The sequence below is a fragment of the Mus caroli genome, unplaced genomic scaffold, assembly GCF_978045245.1.
Source record: "Mus caroli unplaced genomic scaffold, Mus_caroli_1 scaffold_15, whole genome shotgun sequence".
NCBI lineage: Eukaryota > Metazoa > Chordata > Mammalia > Rodentia > Muridae > Mus > Mus caroli.
In genome coordinates, this window is record NW_028227270.1 from 116,651,282 (window position 1) to 116,670,379 (window position 19,098).

The window sequence follows — 19,098 nt, forward strand, 5'->3', positions numbered from 1 at the left end:
AAGATTTATGTTTATTTTATGTGTGTGGGTGTGTATGGCCATGAGCCCAATGTGTGTGGGCAGAAGTGTAGGTAAGAAGAAGGCATTGGATTAAACTGGAGTTAAAGGCAGCTGTAGGTTACTCAATGTGGATACTGAAGTCCAAACTTGTATCTTCTACAAGGTCAACAAGTTCTCTTAACTGCTGAGCTACCTCTCCAGCTCTGGTTTTGGCTCTTTGAGACAAAGTCTTAACATGTGGACCAATTTAACCTGACTCTCCATCGTCCTGCCTCTACCTCCCAAGTCTTGAGATTACAAGCTTGTGAAACCTTATTTAGCTAAGAAAAAAACCTCTCAGCAACAAAATAGTGATTTGGGGTTGTTTGCTTGTTTGTTTGTTTATTTGTTTAATCACTCAGCTCTGAGAAATAATTCTGATTAATATCCTGAACATTTTTGAAGTACTGTTTGATGATCCTCCATTGATAGGCTCTAGAAATCACTGGCCATTGTCATTCTGCCCTTATTTCACCCAAATCCTTCCCATCTCCTTCCATCCTTTCCACCCATTAGGAACTTAACTCAGACTTTTAAGTCTTCAATGTCTTTTACTAACATAGTCAAGCACACACACACACACACACACACACACACACACACACACTGCAATGACACCATGACCTAAAATCAAGTTGGAGAAGAAAGGGTTTATTTTATGCTTCCACAACACAGTTCATCATCAAAGGAAGTCAGAACAGGAACTCAAGTGGTATAGGAACCTGGAGGCAAGAGCTGAAGCAGAAGTCACACAAGGGTGCTGCTTATTGACCTGCTCCTCATGGCTTGCTTAGTCTTATTTCTTATAGAACCCAAGGCCACCAGCCCAGGGATGGCACCACCTATGATGGACTGGTCCCTCCCCCATCGATCACTAATTAAGAAAAATGCCTACAGGCCTGCCAACAGCCCAGACTTATGGAGATATTTTCTGAAGTGAGGTTTCCCTTTTCTCCAATGACTTTGTGTCAAGTTAACATAAAACTATCCAGTCACAGGGGCTGAAGAGATTACTTGAGTTAAGGTTTAAGACTACTTGCTGACTTCTTGAGCCCCAGGATTAGCTCTGAGCATTGGGTAATTCATAACTACCTGTAACTGCAGTTCTAGGGCATCCAATGCCCTCTTCTGCACTCTTTACATACATACATACACACACACACACACACACACACACACACACAGGGGTGGGGGGATAAAAATCTAAAACAATTAGTATACTTCTGATTAATTGTCCCAGCTTACTGATTTTTCTTCAGTGCATATGCCTAAAGACTTTTGTAGGGAAATAAAAAGATCAATCTACACTTGAAAATAGGTAACACTTAGCTCCAATCAAATTAGTGAGATTATTTACTCAAGGAGAGATCTAGCATCCAATATTATATAAATAAATAAAAGGTCGAATTTTAAATAAGACCGATTTTCTCCACCCTAACCTGAAAAAAGTATGCTATAACAGAGGAACCATTTGTCCAGAGTTGAAGACTCAATGATTCGCAGGTCATGTATTTAGTTCTGTCCTAGACAGTGAAAATTACTGAATCCAGGAAGCAGAGGGACAGGTCGTTTAGACAATAGAAGATCAATCTATTGTACATTTGTAGGGTTTCACTGGCCTTTTCCAAGGTTTTGTGACCACCTCTCAATATGTAGTTATGGTTATTTGAGTGACAAATGTCCTTCATAGGCTCTAGTCTTCGAACACCTGGTTCCCAGTTGGTGGTGCCATTTAGGAATGTTTATGGGGTGGACCCTTGGGTGAAGAACGTATGTCACTAGGGTCTGGCTTTTGGAATTTGTAGCACACTCCATGTCCAGTTCACTCTCTACCTTGTAGTTGCAGTCAAAGATGTGATCATTTTTTTTCTCCTAACACCGTTCCTGAAGCTTGCTGGCACATCTTCCAACCACAATAGACTCTTATCCCTCTGCAACCATAAGCTCAAATAAATTCATCCTTTGGTAAGTTGCTTTGGTCAGAGTGTTTTATTACATCAACAAATAAAGAGTCCAGTTTCCTTCCACTTGCTTCAATATACCATGGGCCTTCGATTCCTTTTCTTATGGTACAGCCTAGCTGAAAGTCTAGTATTTTATTGTAGATATTCAATAGATATGTGTGAGTAGCTAAAAAAAAAAAAAAAAAAAAAGTAACAACTTCCCAAGTGAATGAATATTGAAAGAATTTTCCTGCACAATTCCATGCAGTGCACAACTTCCATGCAGTCCCCATATCAGCATCTTTTATTATCTATTACATTGACAGTAAATGTTCCCTAATAACTTCTGGTGATAACACCAAAACCAGCTTCAGTATCTTCAGGAATAGAGACAAACTAACTTGCTTCTGTGTGTAAAAGTGTGTGGTTCCACTAAAATATCTTCATTCTACCAAACTCGGCATAGAGATCAATTGTTTTGGATGACATTTCTGTGTTTACATTGTATTTGCTAAAAGCAATATTTTCTCCAGTATCTCACTCTGTTTAAGAATTCTTAAATCAAGAAAATTAAAAGTATTTTTAAGTGCCAAAAGTCTTATCACCTAGAAAATTTTAATTAATCTCAACTTTCTATTCTGTATAATTACAAAGAGTGATTTATAATTAATTATAGTTCTTTTGTGGGTAGGATTACTATTCTATGATGAAACACCATTATCAAAAGCAACTTGGAGGGGGGAGGGCTTATTTTACTCACACTCCCCTCACAAATCACTTCATGATTTGTCATAGGGTTTCTATTACTGTGATAAAACACTGTGACAGAGGGGGAAAAAATACTTGAGGAGGGTTTATTCAGCTTACACTTCTATATCACAGTTCATCATCAAGGGAAGTCAGGACAGGAACTCAAGCAGTGCAGGAACCTGGAGGCAAGAGCTGATGCAGAGGCCGTGGAGGAGTGCTTACTAGCTTGTTCTTCATGTCTTCTTCTCTCTACTTTCTTACAGAACCCAGGACCACCAGCCCAAGAATGGTATAACCATGATGGGCTGGCCTATTTCCCATCAACCACTAATTAAGAAAATGTTCTATAGACTTACCTACCACCTAATATTAGAGAGGGTTTGTCATGGTTTGAATATGCTTGGCCCAGGGAGTGGCACTGTTTGGAGGTGTGGCCTTGTTGGAGTAGGTGTGTCACTGTGGGTGTGGGCTTGAATACCCTTGTTCTAGCTGCCTGGAAGCCAGTATTCTGCTAGCAGCCTTCAGATGAAGATGTAGAACTCTCAGCTCTTCCTGTACCATGCCTGCCTGGATGCTGCCATGTTCCTGCCTTGATGATAATGGACTGAACCTCTGAATCTGTAATCCAGCCCCAATTAAATATTGTCCTTATAAGGGCTGTCTCTTTCATGGTGTCTGTTCACAGAAGTAAAACACTAAAACAGAATTTTTAAAAACTGACATAAAACTAGCCATCATTGTTCTATATTTTATATTTTATGCTTTCACTTAAAATCACAATGTTTTGTTTTACTATATACCTCTTATTTTTAATTTTCTTTTATTTTCAAGATTATAATATAATCACACCATTTTCCCCCTTCTCTTTTCTCCTTCCGAAATCTCTCCTATACCCCTTCTTGCTATCTTTCACATTCATGGACTCTTTTTATTAATTACTGTTACATAGTGAATATGTAACAATATGTTATACATATATGTTCCTAAATACACAAATACAGCCAGCTCAGTCTGTATGATGTTATTTGTATGTTTTCAGGGCTAGCTGTTAGTATTGGCTAACCAATGGTATTCCCTGAAGAAGACCATTTCTTTATCGGCTGAATGCAGTCTTCACAGTTAATCAGTTATATTTAGACATCTCCCAGTCATTCATTTAGATTGCCTTTAATTTTTCTATTATACACAACATCATTAATATCTTCCTGTATACAAGAGAGACTAGATTTAAGACCATTAGCAATATTTAAAATCAGAGAACGTTTTTATTTACCAATCTTCACATAATAACCTGAGCAGGGTCCCTTGTTTCATGCCGCACGTTTTGCAGTCTTGCAAGCAGAGAAAGCAGCCCTTTCCATTCGGTAAGGCGACTGTGTCCTACTTACTGAAAGACAGGAGTACATAACTAGATTTCACTGGTTCTCTAGAGACATCCCGGAGAACAAAGTATTGTCTTTGGCAATTGGGAATATATTCCACATGAATAACTTAGTGTTTATACGTCCAGCTGCCTCTTGCTTTGAGGTCAATACCTTCATCCTGTCTAACGCTAAGCAACAACAAATGATAAACAGCTTCCGATCCATTTTCCTGCCCTGCAAGTGAAAGTTCTAGTGAATAGAGACTGTCTTTCAGGAGTACGGTGTGTAGTTAGAATAAATCCCCAAATTCCTAACTTTCACTCTACCACTTTCTCTTTGTCATTGGAGCTCCTAAAAGTTTGGTGTGAAGTCTTCTGATTGGGGCGGGACTCCACGTAGCCTAGCAACCGCTTCCCGCTCTCTGATTGGCCGATCTCTGGCCAGCCGCCATTTTCAAATCCCCGGATGACGGCGGTAGCCGCTCTCTGCTAGAAGGCAGGACTTGCTGCCTCGCAGAAGCTGGCGGGCATTGTGCCCGCCACGATCGGTCCCCTGGGCACTGGGCCACCGCCCCACCCGCCCCCCTCTCCGGACATGGAGCCAGAGCCAGCGGCTCAGAAGCAGCCCCGGCCTCGGAGGAGAAGCCGCAGGGTCTCAATGCTCAGCGAGGAACCTGCCGCGGGGCTTCCGGCCGACACACCCGGGCCGGCGGCGAACGAGAGGTGAGGGTGGCGGGAGGTGGGCGAGAGCCGGGGACCGAGTCTGGAGGCTCGGGACGGGGATGGACCGGACGGTGGGTGACCAAGGACTGGCAGTGCAGCAGGGGAGGCTGGGGAAGGCCGGGCAGAAATGCCGCGGGAGGAGAGTGCGCTGCCCGGCGGTCTGCACCGAGGGCCCCAACAGCGACTGCTCGGCCCTGCGTAGAAGGCGCGGACTCGTTGGACTTGTTGACAATCTCCTTTAACCCCGTCCCTGGGGAACCGTACCTCTGCACCAGAGCTGTTCTCTACCAGAAACTAGTTGTGGATGCAGGCGCTCAGATCAAGACTGTCGTGGAGCCTGTGATGAGAAGAGGAATTGTCACCTGAACAGATACCAACCCTTTCAGCCTAAAAGCGGCTGTTCAAATGAAATGTCCTTTGCAGACCAGAACATGACAGGCTCCTGGAATGAAGAGATCAGAGAAAGACTCTTTCTGGCTTTTCAGTTATTAGCACATTTTCACATTCTGTGTTGTGTCTTCATTTCTATGTGTCTGGGAAAGGCAAACACTAGACTGATTTCAGAAATCTGTGTCTGGAAGAGAGGCTGTGGGAGTCATAATATTTTTATTAAATAGGAAATTGAAATGGCATTTGTCTGGACTACTCTGTCATTCTTTTGCCCTTCGAAATATGAGAAATGGTCTCAAAGTACTGAATGCAGTGGTTTCCCATTATAACGTTATACATTGAGTTACAAAGTATGTAACTTTGTTCAAATCTATGTCCATGCAGTGAGTTTATGATAGTGTCTGCTTCATATAAGGCACTGTGTGAACGTCAGTACTTATCATGGGCCTCTGCAGAAAACTCGGCAGAAATCTTGTCTGTCAGTTTTAAATCTGTAAAAGTAACAGTGCTGTGTCTGCTCCATCTTTTCAGACATCCCCATGGTCCACTTGACATGATTTCAGGTTCTTTTTGGTTTTGTTTCTGAGACAAGTTCTCACTGTGTAACTCACTACCTGTGTAGAGACGCTGGCCACAAACTCATATTGTACTTCTGTACCAGAGCTGTTTTCCATGGAAACTGGTGAACTGTAGGTGGTCTTACATCCATAGGACTGTTGGTGAGAAGAGGAATTGTCACCAAGCAGGCTCCAAACCGTTCTGCCTAAAAACTGGTCTTTCTTCCTTAGCTTCTCCCTGTTCTCGGATTGCAGTGTGAACCTCGATGCCCAGGTCATTTGATAGGATGTTAAATTAATCTTTTATATAGCTTATAGTCTAATCATGCCAAATGGTTTTGAGGAAAGAGCAAACACCTTACTTTGATTATCAAGGGATGGGTAAACCCATTGTATTAAGTAACTCTATAAAGAGCTCGATTCTTTCAGTTAGTGCTGATTTTTATGAATTTGAAGTTTAAGGCAATATTTACCAGAATTCTTGCCTTCTGAAACTTCCTCTCTTCCAATCAGACCGTGTGTTTAAGAAGTCAGAGTGCAGAAAGAAGGCATCTTTGAGACTGAGAATTACAAGAATTAGGATGGGCTAGTTAAGGAGCAGAAAAGGGGGACTTCCTGAAGATGAACAGAAGCAGTGCTTCATTCCACGCTCAGTGTAATACAGTTGCACCTGCCCCAGCATCAGACACTGTTGAGGATGATGGGGATTCAGGTGAACAAAAGCAGATGGAGCGCTTGCTCTCAGGAACCTTAGATTCTCTTGGGAGGCGTTGGTCACGTCATGCAGTGAATTTAAGCCTTTTTGATTCAGAAGAGGAAAGATTCTAGGGCCCAGAGCTGGTAGACTCCAAGGAAACAGTATCCTTCAGACATAAGAGCACTGATACACATCTAAACTTACAGAGATTGAAGGAATGCACAAGACCTGCAACAGGTTCAAACCAGACAAGATCCTAGCACTGAGAATGGGAGAGTGGACACACCATCCTACCCAGAACCAAGAAGCTGTTTGCAATTGATACCTCCTGGGAAAAGGAAAATTGTTGTTTTGTTTTGTTCCAGTGGAGTATTGGTATATCAACCACACTCCGGAGCAAGGCCCATGCCCAGGTGTCTTAGTCACTGATCCATTTTTGTGAAGAGACACCATAATTGAGGCAAAACTTAGAAAAGGAAGATTTAACTGAGCCTGGCTTACAGTTTCAGAGGCTAGTCCATTATCATCATGATGGGACGCATGTAAGCAGACATGGTGCTAGAGAAGTAGCCAGGGTTCTTTATCCCCATCTGCAGGCAGAAGACAGTCTGACTGGGCCTGGCATGGGCTTTTGAAACCCCAAAATTCATTCCCAGTGACATACTCCTCCAACAAGGCCACACCTCTTAATCCTTCTAATCCTTTTCAAGAGTTTGCATTCAAATATATAAGCCTATAGGTGTTGTCTTAGATATTTTCAAAACTTACTTTAGTAAGGGTTCTTAAATGCTTCAACCTCCCTTCTAGCCTACCACCCACCAGAGGTAATGAAAAGGTTAACAGGGCAAAGGCGGATGTAGACCTGTTTAGAGGGGGTGATTCCAGTCTTCAATGTCAGGATATCAGTAGCTCAGTTCTCATGAATCAGCAGTGGTAGCTGGATCCACTGGCAAACACCATTCTCGAATTAACAAGGGCTGTTTGATCCAGAGAAAACCATGAAGCTTTGCCAGTTGCCAATCAGCCCAAGTTCAAGGAAGCTGCAAGAAGCCATCGAAATATCATGAGAAGTTCTTTGGTGCATTTCTCTCATGACAAGCAGTAAGCAGTGAAGAAAGCAAAACAAAACCATGTGAGAGTGTCATCCACTGTCTGTTGCATTATAAATATATACTTTCCAAGCATCATGTGTCCTCTCAAGTGTCTGCTCCAGCAAGACATCACATGCTCTTTTTCCAGGCAGCTTCCAGAAAAACACCATGTGTCTGGTCGTAGCAAAACATCTTCTCTTGTCTGCTTCAGCAAAAACATCCTCTCATAAGACAGTTTCCAGAAAAAAAAATCATATAACACAATGAGTCTTCGAAGAAACCAGCAATTTCTACTTCATATAGGGGCCATTCTTATTCAGACCACCACACCTCGGATAGTTGGCCCACACAAAACAGACACCATGTTTTTGTCTGATTGGTTGGTTATGTTAAAATATGTATCCTGCACATTAACGAGTTTGTTTTAGTTTTTTTTTTTTTTTTTTTGTCTTAATGTCTTTTTTTTTTTTCATTTCTTTGGATTTTCTGTGTTTTGTTCTTTTTCCTGTTTGTTTTGATGTGGGGGGAGATCATGAGTTGGGTGGGTGAGGAGGTGGGAAAGATCCAGAAGGAACTGGGAAAGGGAAAAGTATGATCAAAGTATATTCTGTGAAAGAAACATTCCTATTTCATTTTTATTTGTTTGGTTGGTTTTGGGGGGTCTGGGGAGCTGGTATAGGCATGTGTGTGTTTCTTTCACCATGTGGACCCTAAAGATCAAACAGGGTGGCAGGTGCTTTTTACAGGCTATCCTGACAGTCAGTTTTACTGTTCTTTGGTGAAGCTTTTCTGGTAGCCATCTTTCTTTCCTTTATTGTCTTTGCTGAAATATACACCCTTCTGCTTTCTCTTTAACTTAGAAAAGCTTGTAATTTTTGCCATCTGTAGCATTGTGATATATACATACATATTGTGATATATACATATATATAAACACACACACATATATATATATGTATATATCATATATATGTGTGTGTGTGTATACACATACATACATCTGTAGTATAATGTATGGTAAAGATAATGTATGGTCAAGGTAAGAGTCAGATTTACAAATGGACCATGACCTGGCTAAGAAGCTAAATATTAATTTGTATAAAAGTTTATGTAAAAAAGCTAGAATTTTATTAGCAACTGTCTGCTTTAAAGTTTTGGCCTGCTTCTTAAATTGTTTATTAAGATTTATTTTTAATAAAATTTGTATTTTGCTTTCATGTATGTATATGCACTACGTGTGTGACTAGTACCCATGAAGACCAAAAACAGGGCATTGCATCCCTGGAGTTAAGAGTTAAGGTTGTTGAGAGCCACCACGTGGTGCTGAGAACCCAAGTCCTCTACAGGAGTCTCTCCAGCCCCACCCTGACATCTTAGAATCAACCAGAAAAGGCCAGATGCACACTTTATCTCCAGTCACAACAGTTATCACGGTTATCACGTCATGTTCTCTTCAGGTTAGCCCACCAATAGCTTCCCCAGGACAGCTCCAACCGGGTTATGCTTGCGCCTCCCCACTTTGTCCTGTTATAAAGCTTATCCTCCCTTTCCCATTTGAACCTCTGCCAAAAGGCACGGGATGATAACTGGATCCCTTGCTTCTGCAAGCTCGGGACTATTTCTGCTTTCCTTTGGCTGTCATTTATCCATGTTGGAAAAATATCTTTGTTCTGCATTCTATACATCTTAAGTGATTAGCAGTATAGCTCATGGTTATCACCTATGTCGTGTTTTGATTTTATATATATATATATATATATATATATATATATATATATATTGTCAATGTAGACACTTACCATTTTTGTGAATATACAGGCCTGTATTTTAGAAAGGTAAAAGCAGGTTCCTCTTGCTTTTAACTCCAGTTTTTACAAATCAGGAAAAATTTACATTAATGTAAATAAGAGGATTTGGTTTTATTTTATTTTTTTACTTATATTAAAATATTAGCCCTAAGTTTTGAATTGTACCAAGTATAGTTATGAGTTCATTTGTTTTTTCATTATTAATAATATAATTATCAAGGCTGCTGTCATAGTAGTAGATTTTATATTTTTGAGTTGTGTGTTTACTCATGAGATGAACTGTGTTTGTTTTGGAAAATTATTTTGAATAGTAATCTCTCCACTAATTATATAGTCTCCTTTCAGTGTAAAGATTCTGAGGATGGTATGTACCCTGTTATATTTTGATACTATCAGGAAAGACATTGCTCTCTGCAGCTGCTGACATTGGATCACTATTTTAACTAGGTTTGAGACTAAGACTGTAAAAATGATAGCTCTTTATCTGTCAAGTATAAACTTTTGAAATCACTCTCTCTGTCTGACTCTTCTGTCCGTAGATGCTCCCTTCGGAGAGGCAGCTCCTTCACATTTTTAACCCCTGGCCCACACTGGGACTTCACTTTGGTGAGTAGCTACCTGAGTTTTCATTTCCAAACACTCCTGGGTTATCTTCCATTCTGCTGCACAGCTCACTTGTACTTCCGAAGCAGAGCTGCTGAAGCTGTACTTAGCCCTTTATTCCCAGCAAGCTGAAGAAAGTTTTATTTAGAGTAAATAAAATAGTCTCCAAGTACTCATATAAATTCACCTTTAATACTGAACTTTTTTGTTCCTTTAAGTGTTAGAAAGTAAGACATTACTTTATATTCTTTGACAACTTCTTTTCGACTGATTGATTTTATGAGTACACTGTTGCTGTCTTCAGACACACCAGCACCTCTTGCATGTGGTTGTGAGCCACCATGTGGTTGCTGGGATTTGAACTCAGGACCTCCAGAAGACCAGTCAGTCCTCTTAACTGCTGAGCCATCTCTCCAGCTCCAACAAGTTTTTATACCATGTTAAAAATATAAAAATGTTTGATGACATTATATATTTATATATACATACTTATATACATGTGTGTATATAAGTATATATATATATATATGTATGTATAAACACATACATAGTATGAGTAAATAATTATCCTTTATTGGTTCCCTCAAGACAGAAACCATTTTTACGGTAAGGAGGGTCTTTTAAAGATTTTTTTTATTATTTTATGCATATGGATGTCTTGCCTGCATGTCTATATGTCTGTGTACCATGTACACACATTGCCATGGAAGCCAGAATGCCCTGTAACCAGCGTTACACGTGGTTGTTAGTTGTCATGTCGAAGCACCAGAAGTGCTCTTAACCACTGAGCCATCTCTCCAAACCTAGGACAAGGTTTTACAGAGTCACTTAATTTTCTGTGATACGATAAGAAAATTGATTTTTTTTTTTTTTGGTACTTAAAACTTAGTATACTGAAATGCACATATAAGTAAATCATGATTTTTTTTTTATGTTTTTCTTATATAAGGAAAATATTAAAAAAATGACTCATTTTCAGTTCTGCCAAGTGTTGTTTTTATGTCTGGATGTTTAGATGGATTCAACAAAACATGATTAATCTGTATTCTATTCTGCATTTCATTTTTCTGTTGGGCATTCCAATACTTTTTTACCCATTACATGTATCATTTATCCAGTGTTACATAGAAAGTTTTATGATTTTAGTACAATTTATACACTCATTTGAAATATTTTCATTGTGGAAATAGGATCAAATTTAATAGAAATAAGTCCTTGAAAAGATGTGTGCAACATTTATGGGGAAATCCTGAAAGCGTTGAAGAACATAGAGGACCTGGTTGAGTGGAGAGATACTCTCTCTTCATACAAGAAAAGACTGTCATTTTAGGGAAAAAAAAGTCACTTTCCTTCGAATGACTCCACATTTTGTGTGGCTTTAAAAGAGATCTGAGTCCCCGTTCTACAGTTCTCATGGAAGGAGACCCAGGCCACGGGTGTACAAGTTAGGAACCCTGTAACTGCTGTAAGTGATTAAGACGTGGTGAGATAGAGTCACGTTTGGTAAATAGAACTAGAAACAAAACTGAGAATCCAGAAAATGATCCCGTGCCTTCGACCCTTTTCTTTACTATAACAGGTACGTGAAAGGGGGAAATGTTGTTTTGTCAGTCTCCAGGGTTTCAGCCAGTGTTGGCAACTCCATTGTTTCTGGGCCATATGAGAAAGACCTGGAGGAGCAGGTCTCCTCACCTTGTGATGGATAGGAAACCGGAAAGGCAGGAGAGGCCAGACACAGTCTGCATTTCCAGGGCACACTCCCACAGACCTTTCTCCAACTAGGACCCTCCTTCCATAGTTGGAGTACTCATTGATGAAGGTAGGACCCTCATGATGCAGCTCTTTCCTCTTAAGCCCCCCCAAACACTGCTTGCTTCAGGATCAAGCCTTCCATTCATGAGCAATCTGCAGACCACAACCCACACGTTTGAGAATTTACTCTATCTACCGGTCTGATGAGAGCACAGAGCTCTTGGCAAATCGGGTTAGAGTGGGAGGAAGCAGCTGATTGTGGATAATTGCAAGCTGGTCTCCAGTCAAGCTGAGGTCTGAACCCCGATGGTCATAATTCACCTACATGACACGTTTCCTCATGCTCCTGGAACAACGGTCCTGGCCTATGGTACCACCTCCCACAGCTCCCACAAGAGAAGCATGGTCTGTAGTCACGTAGGCAATGGCCCAGGCATGGCCCAAGCGACTGACCTTCAGGCTAAACTCCCCAGTTACCTAGCAACAGTGAAGACTATAAAAAGGGCTGTTCAGCCTGCACCTTGCACCTCGATCTCTTGCTCTCTTACTCCTTTGTTCCTTCACCTCTCACTTGTCTCTCCTCCTCTCCTTTCTCTTTGTCTTCTCCTCTCCTCTCTTCCTCTCTCTTTCTCTCTAGCCTTTCCTCTTTCTCTCCCTCACCCCCTCTTTCTACCTTCTCTCTTTCTCCCTGCATTTCTATAATAAAGCTCTTAAACCATAGCGAGTCTGCTCCATTAAGACCCGCTGTGCACTCTGGTCAGTGTTGGGAACTTCTTCCCTCATTCCTCTCTCCTACAACCCTGGGGCTTTAGCAAGGTAGCTGCCCCTTTTTCACCCCTGCTGCGTGGGTCAGGCATGCTCACCCACCCGGGGACGTGTGGAAAAGCATCTGGCAGCTCTGCCTGCATCCGCCTGCCCAGAGCACAAGAACTCTGGCCAGATGTTAGGCCACTTTCCCCCAGGGCCCGCAGGACCCCCTTATTTCTGTTCCCAACAGCTGATTGTCTGAGCACTTGCTGAGTCTGTGTCCACCTGCTGTGTACTAACAGCTAACTTCCAGAGAGATGGAAATGAAGGCTGAATGTATTTGAAAGGAGCAGTGGTCCACCGTCTCTGATCCTGTCAGCTGTCTCTGCTCCTGTGAGCACAAGTGCAAATGGCCATGTGTCATGTGTACTCACAGATCCTGTGTGCGCTCTTTCCCCACAGTCTCTCCTTAGGAGTTCTCTCCTCCTCTCATTCCTCCTGTCCTTCCTATGAGGTCTGTCCATCTGCAGTCTCTCCTAACCCATGTCAGCACTCCGTTGCAAGTTGTTGGCTAGCTAATATACAGGTTCCCCACACAGAAATATTTAGGAGTTAGGATTAGCTGGCCTTGCAAAGTCATGCTTTAAAAAAAAAAAAAAATGGCCCTTTTTTCTTTCCCTAGATTTTCAAGGCACGTTTTCTCTGTGTAGTATTGGCTGTCCTGGAACTTGCTCTGAAGACCAGGATGGCCTCAAACCCACAGAGATATGCCTGCCTCTGCCTCCCAAGTATAGGGATTAAAGGTGTGCACCACCACCGTCCGGTTTACGTGACTTTCCAATCAGTGAAGATTGCTTACAATCTGTCACTTTGGTTTTGGAGTTTCTTCTCAGGACTACTTACAGTATTCCTTCATTACTATATCATTTCTCAGTGCCTTTTAAGTGCGATTGGGAAGGCTGTGTTGCAGCTGTGGCTGCTTGAATGTTTCTTTCTAGTGTGCCTTCATTCCCTAGTAGTGGGTTTCGGGTTTGCTTGTTTGTTTGTTTGTTTGTGTTTCTTTCTGGGAATAATTTTGGACTGGGGTTTGTTTATAATTTTTAATATAAATTTATTTTAATATATTTAATATATATAAAATTATTCATTTCGTTTTATGTGTGTTTTGCTTGCATGTGTATATATGTACCACATTCCTGCTTGGTGCCCATGGAGGTCAAAAGAGGGTATTGGCTTCACTGGAAATAGAGTAATGGGTGGTTATAAATCATTGTGTGGATGCTGGGAATCAAACCTGGGTCCCTGCAAGAGCAACAAGTGCTCTTAACAGCTGAGCCAGCTCTCCAGCTCCCAAGGGGTGATTTTTGTAGGATTTGAACTTGAGATCCTCCACACACACACTTAAATTACGTTTTGTTTCTCCTTTGTGCAGGTGAGGGGAGGGGGGAGGCTAGATAGCTTTTCTACTACACAGAACTGTTGTGGCTGGCCAGCGGCTCACATGTCTGGGTTTTAGTCTGGAAAGGCATCTTGGAAACCTGGAAGAGAAGAGGGAGCTAGGCGGACGAGAGAAAGATGTAGCTAAGACAAAAATTCTGATCAAAGCTCCCTTTTACTAATTCGTGCACCGAGTTATGAAGGAGGGGGAAGGGGCCCGATTCCCGCCAAATCATCTTGGAGTAAGGTTGCTGGTCAACACGAGGTGGCTCCGGAACAGCAGGAGGCAGGCAGTGGGAGTGGCAGGACGTTGATAGGGCGGCAAGCTCCGCCCCATGCTCTCTAACACTGAAACCTGAGCAAACAGGTTTCAGGCTGGGGAGGGGAGGTTACACAGAACTCCTTTTATTTTCACAGTGGCTTGCTTTGTCTGATTAGCTTTCTGGCTCTATCATTCCTCCTTCATCTACCGAGGCGTTTTTCCTTCCTCTTTTAACTACTCTGCTCAGTTCTGATTGCACTCCAAGTCCTTCTCCTGGCGTCAAGAACTAGAAGAGAGCCTTAGATGGTCAGTTTTGGGTATTTGTAAGAGGTAGAATGTGTTGTTATGTTGAGGTGTGGAAAGATCAAATGCTACTTCGGGGTGTTGGTTCAGTGTTGATTAGGAACTATGTAGGAACTATTAGGTTACATAGTTGCCCTGGCAGCAAGCAGAGCTGACTGATTGCTCAAACTATTCCAGGACATGGCGGATCCTCTTGCATTTGATAAATCCTGCTTAGGTAATAAATGAGTTTAGGCTGTGAGAAAAGGATTTCCCCCCAAAAAAAGACTTCCCTCACCCCTTGATAAACATTAAGTTCCTTTTTAGAAACCCACTGCATTTCTGCATAAAATATTTTCTTCTTGTACCAGTTCATATGGCTCATAACTTAATTAAGAGTTAGAGTCTGCAAATGCCACATGAGTAAGGTTTTTTGTAATGTAGTGTCACTTCTGCAAGAAAGCACTCAGCCATGCCTATTCCAGAGACAATTTGGAATTTCCCTATTCAAAATAACGTTTTTCTTTTGAAGTAATATTTATCTTATTTATGTATGCACCTACATGTGTACAGGTGCCCTCAGAGGTGAGAAGAAGGCATTGGATCCCCAGGAGAGAATGAACTGCTGACATAGGTGCTGGGACCAGAACCCCTGTCCAATGAAAGAGCAGCCATCAGTCTTAACTGCCCCAGCTCCTTGGAGTGGTTTTTCCACTGAATGAAATCTTTGTTTGATACAGTAACATAGTTTTATGTATGAGCCAATTTTTTTTTCCTTACAGAAAAGAAAACGAAGAGAGAAAGATGATGATGTTGTAAGCCTTAGCAGCCTTGATTTGAAGGTAAGCTCTGCTCCCATGTTAACATACAAACAGCATTTCATTCCTATGCTGTGGGAACAATGTGAGTTTGGGAGGGGGAAAGGTGTCATTTCTTGTAAGTACAAAACTGAACGGATTGCTACAGAGCCCCTCTGATGGTGTGAATGGGAGTAGTCCCCACAGTCTCGCAGATTTTCACGCTTGGTCCCCAGTTGATAAACAGTTTGGAAGGATTAGGAGGTGAGCTTCGGAGTTTCAAAACCCCATACCAGGCCCAGTACTGTGGTCCCGAGTGCTCTCTCTCTCTCTCTCTCTTTCTCTCTCTCTCTCTCTCTGTTTCTCACAGATTGCCTTGGTCATGGTGTCTTTCCTCTTTTTGTGGTTCTACTTCCTGTTGAGAGTAAGAGGAAAACCATTCTCAAAACAGTGATAAGCTGTGATAGTAAATAGCCAAGGCCATGATCTATGCAAGCAAAAAGGGCTGGTCATAAGAGCACCATGCCCTTCCCAGACGACCAGGCTCTCTGTGCTCTGGCCTGCTGGTGTGCTCAAGACTCAAAGGAGTCAAAACTTCTGTGTAAAATCTCCCAAACATTAAATACTGGGTCAATTGGGTTTTTGTTTTGTTTCCTTTAACACAAAAACTAAGCAAGCCTACAAGTCAGCTGGCCTCAAATATGTGGCCTGTAGTAAAGCATTCAAAATTATATAAAATACTTGGGTACTCTTTTATTAAAACTGTTCTTAAGCCAGAACTAGTGTTCTTGGAATTAACCAGGTTTTGTCAGTTGGTAAATGCTGGGGCATAAGTTAGGCAGTGGCACAGCACAGAACCTGGGACCATCCATCCACTTTTGCAGGGTGGGCTTCCTTTTTCTCTGTCCACATGATTTTTTTATGTAGTCAGAATAGAAAACCCCTGGGTTAGAATATGGCATTCTCGAGATGCTCTCTAGGAAACACACTAACTGTGCTCTTCTTCCAGCAGCTCCCCGCACTTGCCTTTCTGATGTAGCCAGTGTGTATTATTTATGTCTCTCCCATTGCCAAGATCTGGTTACTTCATTTATCTTTATGTTCAGTCACCTAGCCACATACCCTGATGTGTTATTACACATTCTCACCTCTATATTGCTTCTAGCTATAAACTTGCCTTTTGACATGATGTCAAAAGTGGCCATAGATGTTATTAAAAACAATACTATTTTTTGATCTTTTTTTACAGTCCAGTCTTTATCCAGCTCCCAGTCCATGCTCTAACTGTTCCTCATCCCATACTTCCCTCCCCTCCACCCCCCACCCTGTCTCTAAAAGGATGTTGTCAGCTCCCCCAACCCCCTCTCCCCCACCCCCCCACCTACCCCACCCCCACCCCCGCCAGACCTCCCCGCTCCCTGGGGCCTCAAGTCTCCCGAGGGTTAGGTGCATCTTCTCTCACTGAGGCCAGACCAGGCAGTCCTCTGCTGTATATGTGTCAGAGGCCTCATATCAGCTGGTGTGTGCTGTGGTTGGTGGCTCAGTGTCTGAGAGATCTTGGGGATCTAGGTTAGTTGAGACTGCTAATCATCCTTTGGGGTCGCCCTCCTCCTCAGCTTCTTCCATCCTTTCCCTAATTCAACCACAGGGTTCCCTGGCGTCTGCCCATTGGTTGGGTGTAAGAATCTGCATCTGACTCTTTCAGCTGCTCGTTGGGCATCTTCGAGAGTGGCCATGCTAGGCTCCTGTCTGTAAGCACACCATAGCATCAGTAATAATGTCAGCCCTAGAAGCCTCCCCTTGAGCTGGATCCTATTTGGATCCGTCACTAGACCTCCTTTCCTTCAGGCTCTTCTCCATTTGTGTCCCTGCAGTTCTTTAGACAAGAACAATTCTGGGTCAGAGTTTTTGATTGTGGGGTGGCAACCCCATCCCTCCACTTGATGACCTGTCTTTCTACTGGAGATGGACTCTACAAGTTCCCTCTCCCCACTGTAGGGCATTTCATCTAAGGTCCCTCCCTTTGAGTTCTAAGAGTCTCTCACCTCCCAGGTCTGAGGTACCCTAGAGGGTACCCCCAACCCCACCTCCTACCTCCCAAGGTTGTCTATTTCCATTCTTTCTGCTGACCCCATGGAAGGGTTCTTTAAGTAGAGAGGTAACTAAAAAAAAAACACAGAGGGCTTCCAAACATATTTGTAACTGTGTGTTTAGGGTTTTTTGTGATGTTCATGTGTAGGAAGCTCAGCTCTGTGAAGAGTTTAAAAGTGTATCAGAGATTACATTCTAAGTATTGGTATACGCTGCCATTTTTGGATTAAGTATAATGAAATAATACACAAATGAGAAATTATTTTTAAGGCATCAGGATTAATTTTTTAAGGTATCAGGAATGAAAATAATGATTTGGCAGCTTTCAACTTAATACTGTAAACACCTCTTTTGATAAGTGACCTCTTGGAGCCATCGAAAGTAATTTGGTAACCTTCCTAGGCACACATATGAACAGTTGAAGGTAGTTGTATGTGGCTGGCATGAGAAAGCTAGTGATTGCCGGGCAGTGGTGGCACACGCCTTTAATCCCAGCACTTGAGAGGTAGAGGCAGGCAGATTTCTGAGTTCGAGGCCAGCCTGGTCCACAGAGTATGTTCCAGGACAGCCAGGGCTACACAGAGAGACCCTGTCTCAAACAACCAAAAAAAAAAAAAAAAAAAAAAGCAAGCTAGTGATTTAGCCAGTCTTGGTTGGTAAATAGCCTGTGCATGCCATCTGCCTTTTGATATAGCTGATCTTTACCTACTGTCTTCTAAAATAGCAAATATTATTTCCCTGTGACAAGTTCCATAAAGTAAAGCCAGCTGCTGGTGCCAGTGATGAAAGTAAAGAAAACCAAAGATAGATACAAGAAAATTGTGGTTCTTAGTCAAAAATAAAAATCAAAGACCAAGACTAATGTTCTAAGAAACCATTGCTGTGCCCACAGTGTATGAGTGTAGATTAGCTTAGACTGCTGAGTATATATTTATACCTTTTTAATTTGTATTGTGCTTTTTAATATACAGGAACATTTTTCTGACCACAAAAAATCTTTAAAAGTAGCCAGCTATTTAATCTGTTACCAAGGCAATTTCTTTTCATATATCACTTGACAATGTATGAATCCCTTTATATAATAGGATTACATAGGCTATCATAATCCACTAACTAACCATTTCAGAGAGCCATTGTATGTATGTATGTATGTATGTATATCTGTACTAAACATTCTGTGTCAGTTGACTTCTCTGTGTCAGGAAGACCTGTGTTTAGTCTGGAGTGTAGGTGATTGAAGCTATAATTACAAAGTTTGCTAATTCTGTGCATTTACCTTCAAAAAACATTATAGCTTCATAGTTTGCCATCAGCTTGTGATAAAAAGCACACAACTGCATTCTTATTTACTGTGAATTTTATGACTTTTTAGATTTTTCCCAACTTTGGCATAAGTACCCAAACAAAAAATCAGTAAAGAAATCAAATACTTAAACAGCACTTAACCCACTTGGATCTGATCCAGCAATAACAGAATCCACGTTTTCCTCAAATGCACAAAGAACATTTTCCCCCATGTTAGACTGGAAAACAACCCTTAATAAACTTTACAAGACTGAAATAACACAGACTGTTTTTTTTCTGGTCTTAATAAAAATAAAACAAGGAAACAATTATCAAGGAAAAAATAGAAAATCCACCAAGTATGTGAAAGAGTTTATGCCACAGCAGTGCACTGAAGGACAGATGACAGAGACTGTAAAACTGGCAGGCACTGGAGAAGGAGAACACATCTGGTCCTGGAGGCACAGCCCAGACTCCAGAAC

At 41.8% G+C, this 19,098-nt stretch overlaps 1 protein-coding gene across 2 annotated transcripts in view; it reads left to right on the forward strand.

Annotated features, from left to right (window-relative positions):
* Positions 1 to 4,570: 4,570 nt before the first annotated feature.
* The window catches only part of Net1 (neuroepithelial cell transforming 1), a 33,089-nt gene continuing 18,561 nt past the window's right edge, over positions 4,571 to 19,098 (forward strand). Inside the window, exons 1-3 of one of the 2 annotated variants that reach the window (XM_021180428.3) lie at positions 4,571 to 4,818; positions 9,901 to 9,967; positions 15,227 to 15,286. In XM_021180428.3, coding sequence (XP_021036087.1) covers positions 4,691 to 4,818; positions 9,901 to 9,967; positions 15,227 to 15,286 — 255 coding nt within the window. In that variant the 5' untranslated portion in view covers positions 4,571 to 4,690. Of the gene's footprint in view, positions 4,819 to 9,900; positions 9,968 to 14,450; positions 14,469 to 15,226; positions 15,287 to 19,098 lie in introns of those variants that run through there. The other variant, XM_029468427.2, reaches the window with a different exon arrangement.